General features: G+C 35.6%; 1 protein-coding gene across 4 annotated transcripts in view; it reads right to left on the reverse strand.

Annotated features, from left to right (window-relative positions):
* Positions 1-5000, reverse strand: part of LOC113820101 (phospholipase ABHD3) — a 31567-nt gene that overhangs the window by 188 nt on the left and 26379 nt on the right. For all 4 annotated transcript variants that reach the window (XM_027372361.2, XM_070115327.1, XM_070115329.1 and 1 more), the window contains exons 6-9: positions 3658-3801; positions 3267-3357; positions 2604-2769; positions 1-2006 (exon numbers count right to left, since the gene is read on the reverse strand). The exon at positions 1-2006 is cut by the window's left edge and continues 188 nt beyond it. In XM_027372361.2, the coding sequence (XP_027228162.1) occupies positions 1771-2006; positions 2604-2769; positions 3267-3357; positions 3658-3801 (637 nt within the window). In that variant the 3' untranslated portion in view covers positions 1-1770. The remainder of the gene's footprint in view (positions 2007-2603; positions 2770-3266; positions 3358-3657; positions 3802-5000) is intronic.

Below are 5000 nucleotides of genomic sequence, written 5' to 3' on the forward strand. Positions count from 1 at the left end.
CGTAGAAAAAAAAACAATGATAATAACTGCATTTCATAAGCTACGATAATAAACCCTGGCAATTAAGGTTAGAAAACTTCAAAATACAGTAGACAGGCTGATGTATAATTACATGCAAATTTATATACATCCATTCTCGTCTGTATAGATACTTTTCCCCTAAACAGACGCTAGCATGCAAACACTGGATCACGAATGGAATAGAATCGGATTCTCTTAAAAAAGTTTCGAACGCTTAGGATCCGAATGTACCGATTCTCATTTTTTTTATAACCGTCTGCAGAAACGCTGTTTTTTTTTCTTTTCTTTTTTTTATGAATAATGCCGGGTCCGTTAATGCTATCAATAAACTGTACTAAAGGTATTAATGAAAATGAATATTTTTCAAACCCAATAGATGTAGCGGATGTGTTTCGATCTTCATCCTCAAATCTCTTAGTATTCAATTTTCTTCCTACATTAGCTACAATGCATCTTCAGTTTTAAAACTCTCTGAAACTATTTCAAATTTCAAATAAAGGATATCGATTCAGTGTTTATGTATCCATAATACATTTATCTTCACCAGTCCTTACTTCGTCACTCGAAGCTAAAAATACATGCTTTCGAACACGCGACACATTCACTCGTTGATGTGATGCAGTTGGCGTATTAAAAAAAAATAATAATAACAATAATGAAAAAAATGCAATAACAATGGTTAAAGATGATAATAATAGTAAAAATAATGATAGTAGTGATAATAATAAGAATAAATAATCATAAGATAATAACTGCAATAACAATATTTCCAGTGTTTATTACAATGATACTGATAAACATTTATATGAATGATCACTCGACTATAAATGCTTTGTAACACGGCAAACTTGTGCTGCAAATTAATCCTTTGTTCACTTGAATGAATGGTTAATGTTATCATATATGAATATCTGGATTAATGAAATTCAGACATATTTGGATTCATGTATATATATTACATATTAATATATATGTATATACGTACATACATATATAATACATACATACATACATATATGTATTGTCATTTTTTTGTCTTGTTTTTTTCAGGGGAGTTCGGATTATTTGGTAAAATATCTTGGATAGAATATTTTCAGTATGATCGCGTGATCAGATATCCCTTTGTAAGCAAGTTTTATGTATTTGTTTTGTACTAATAACATCATTAAAATGTATTTCAATCTTTCCAAAATACAGCGAATGTTGGTGATAAAAAGCGACCCTTTCCTTTTGTTTTTTTTCTGTTGGAAAAGAAAATCACCCTTGGCTATTTAATAATAATTCCGTCCACAGCCTTTCTTTAACACTCAAATATTGTTTTAAAAATTCCCCCTCACTCCATACGCCCTCATTAGCATATGAGGCTATTTATTGCTTCATCGAATCATGAATCGAATCATTTATAGTTAATAAACCAGTTGAGATGAAGATCAGTTCTAGGATCCCTCTTCGCCTTCGTCATCTCCGCTATCGCCATTATCTCCTGTGTCGACTTTCGTAAACACGACCTTCGCAAGATGGCTTACACAACGGAGATAACAGGGATAACCTCTATAATAATAAAAAAAGGAATGAAATATCTAAAAAAAAAAACATGCACACTTTTGCTACCCGTATATTCTTCCCTACCATAATAAGCTCTCTTGCTATCGGGGTGATGAAGTGACAGCGAGAGACATGACAAGAAGGAAAAAAAAAAAAAAATCGAGACAAAAACAAAACGAAAAAAATGCACAGCGCTCGTATCCCCTAAGATTTGGATGTCGATTCGAGCGCCTTCCTCCTCGCGTAATCGTTAGCCTCCTTTTTAATAGCCACCATCTTGTCCAGATTGGTGAAGATGCTGTTCAGAACCTGGAGGAAGAGCCGGTCGCTGTAGTAGGTGCACGTGGGTAGGAATCCCTCCATGAAACCAATATGGCCGCCTCTCGCCGTCACGATGAGGGCCACGTGGCTTGACCTCTTCGCTGCTTCCACTGGGACACCTTGGCGACGACGTGAAAGGAAAAAAGGAAATTTTTAGAGAAGCCGAGAGGAAAATTGGCGACGACGTGAAAGGAAAAAGGAAAATTTTTTAGAGAAGCCGTGAGGAAAATCGGCTAAAAATAAGTGCCTGCATGCCTAACCTAAAATTTATTCTATTATGGTCGGGACAAAAAATATCATACTTCCCCATTAGTACTTATTAGTATTAGTATTAGTACTTATTTATCTATCTTCAGACGAATGGCATAAACTGACAGTTACTTCATGAATAACATAGCAAACTATCTCAAGAAATCTCAATGTAGCTTGCTCACTCGAAAAAAAAAAAACAAATCACACAGAAAAATAAATCTAATTAAGAAAAAGATACAATGAAAAAAATCCATAACAAAGAAGAAAATATCCTCCAAAGAGATCCACATGCTTTATTTTTTTTTTATCTTCAAGAGACAAACTTTTATTTTTCTTTAATCTTCCAGAGACACACAAACTCTTTTTTTTATTTTCTTCAATCTTCCAGACACAAACTTCTTTTTTCTTTAATCTAGACACAAACTTATTTTTTCTTCAATCTTCCAGCGAATCCGACAACCCACCTTCCATCGGCTGGAACGGGTCATCAGCTGCGTTCAGACAAAGGAGAGGAACCCGGATGTCGTCGAGCTTCTCGTGGAGGGAGGAGGTCTTGTAGTAGTCTTCGGCGTCACGAAAACCGAACTGCATGGCGGTAAAGCGGGAATCGAACTCGCGGAAGCTCTTGCTCTGAAAAACGCCAAGGGGGAGTTAAAATCTTTTTCCTTTTTATTTCTCTTGCTTCTGAGGCAATTGTTGTGATTGGAGTATTATATCTTTTCCATTAATTTCTCTTTCTTCCGAGGAAATGGAGCTCAAGGGGGAGTTAAATCTTTTTCCCTTTTTATTTCTCTTGCTTCTGAGGCAATGCAGCTCATTGTTGTGATTGGAGTATTATATCTTTTCCTTTAATTTCTCTTTCTTCCGAGGAAATGGAGCTCATGAAGTTCATTGTTGTGAATGTGGTATTAGAATGTGTGTTTTTATCAATATTTGCTTCTTTCTTAGATGTGGATATGGACTCCCTGTTGTGATTGGAGTATTAGTATGTGTTTTTATCAATATTTCCTTTTTTATGTGTATATGGAGAAGTTTGTTATAAATACAATTCATGGTATATCCAATTTTCGACATACAGAAACAGGTCTCTTAACACTATATAAGACATAAGGGTTAATCATATTCACCTTCATGACATGATCATAGTTCCATTTGTGATCGCCTGCTAACTGATAACTCATGCTGCTCACTAAGCCGCAAAGACATGCCACAAGGTACCTGCAAATTATGAAAAATATGTATAATCACACTTATACTGTTTCTAGTTAGAAAGGGGATTAAATTTAGAACTAAATTTAATTAACAGTTATGACAGAGTTAATAACTAAATCAAATGAACAGTTTAACAGATTAAATTTAGAACTGTTAATATCAATTCACGTTCCTAGCTGTACGATAACATGAATTCCTTATTAATCAAAGTAAATATCGAGATTCTGATACAAACGTAGTCATAGCGAATTAACCAACCATGAACCACCTAAGCTCACCTTTGATTACAATGAAACAAGCGCTCACCTATTTAATAGCAGGTTACAGAGTGGCCTCTCCATACTCTTCACGCCCAACTGCATGTTCCAGGGCGTTGAGAATACCACCGCTGCCACCAGATACTCGCCAGCCTGCTCTCCCCGCGTCGTGAGGAAGTTCCCTATGATCGACCTGCGAGAGATGGGAAGGTGGTGGAGATATCAGAACAAGAATAATGATGAATGATGATGAATAATGTGGAACATAGGAAGAAAGAATAAGAATAATATAAATAATGTGGAACATAGAAAGAAAGAGAATAATGTGGAACAGAGAAAGAAAGTGAAGAAGGAGAGGAGTAGTGGCAGAAGGAAACATTGTTGACCTGCGAGGAGGGATATGAGAACAGGCAGAATAACGTAGAAAAGAGAAAGAAAGGAAGAGGAGCAGGGGCAGTGAAGAGGATGAGGAGCAGTGGCAGAAGAAAAGAGAAAGAAAGAAAAAGGAGAAGGGGCAGTGAAGAGGATGAGGAGCAGTGGCAGAAGAAAAGAGAAAGAAAGGAAAAGGAGAAGGGGCAGTGAAGAGGATGAGGAGCAGCGGCAGAAGAAAAGAGAAAGAAAGGAAAAGGAGAAGGGGCAGTGAAGAGGATGTGGAGCAGTAGCAGAAGGAAACATCGTCGACCTGCGAGAGATGGTAAGGTAGGGGGAATATGAGAACAAGCAGAACAACGTAGAAAAGGGAAAGAGAGGAATATGAATGAAGAGGAAGAGGAGCAGTAGCAGAAGGAAACATTGCTTGAGAAAGGGAATGGATAGTGTTGTTAATAAGTAAGTGATTTAGATGCTTTAAAGACAAATACAGACTGAGAGAAAGTCATCTACATACAAAGCAAAGGAGTAAACGCAAAAAGAATTCATATATTCCCACTAGTGAAGAAATGTCTAAGACAAACACAGAATAAACAGCGTGGCAAGGAAATAGATAAGATTTAATAGAACAATAATATACATTAAGAGATATTACAAAAAAAAAAAAACATTAGGACAATGTCATAGAAAATGTATCTAAGGAGAAAATATAAAACTGCTTTAACAGAAAATTTAAGGAAGCAGTAATGAATATTAAACAGAGTGCATATAAGGAATGGAAATAATTCCACTTCATTAACAGACAAAAAGATAAAATCATAATACCGAAAAGAAACGAAGGAAGAGCTAAAATGCTAAAAATAAAATCAAATAAATCAAATTCCATTCGATATGACAAATGAAACGAGAACACGGAAGACATTTGTCTTTTAAATTCCTCTCTTTACTATTTTTGTCCACACCCTTTAATATATTTGTCCATTTACCTATACATCAATTACTACATATCCATACCCTTCAGAC

This window comes from Penaeus vannamei, chromosome 37 (assembly GCF_042767895.1).
Source record: "Penaeus vannamei isolate JL-2024 chromosome 37, ASM4276789v1, whole genome shotgun sequence".
NCBI lineage: Eukaryota > Metazoa > Arthropoda > Malacostraca > Decapoda > Penaeidae > Penaeus > Penaeus vannamei.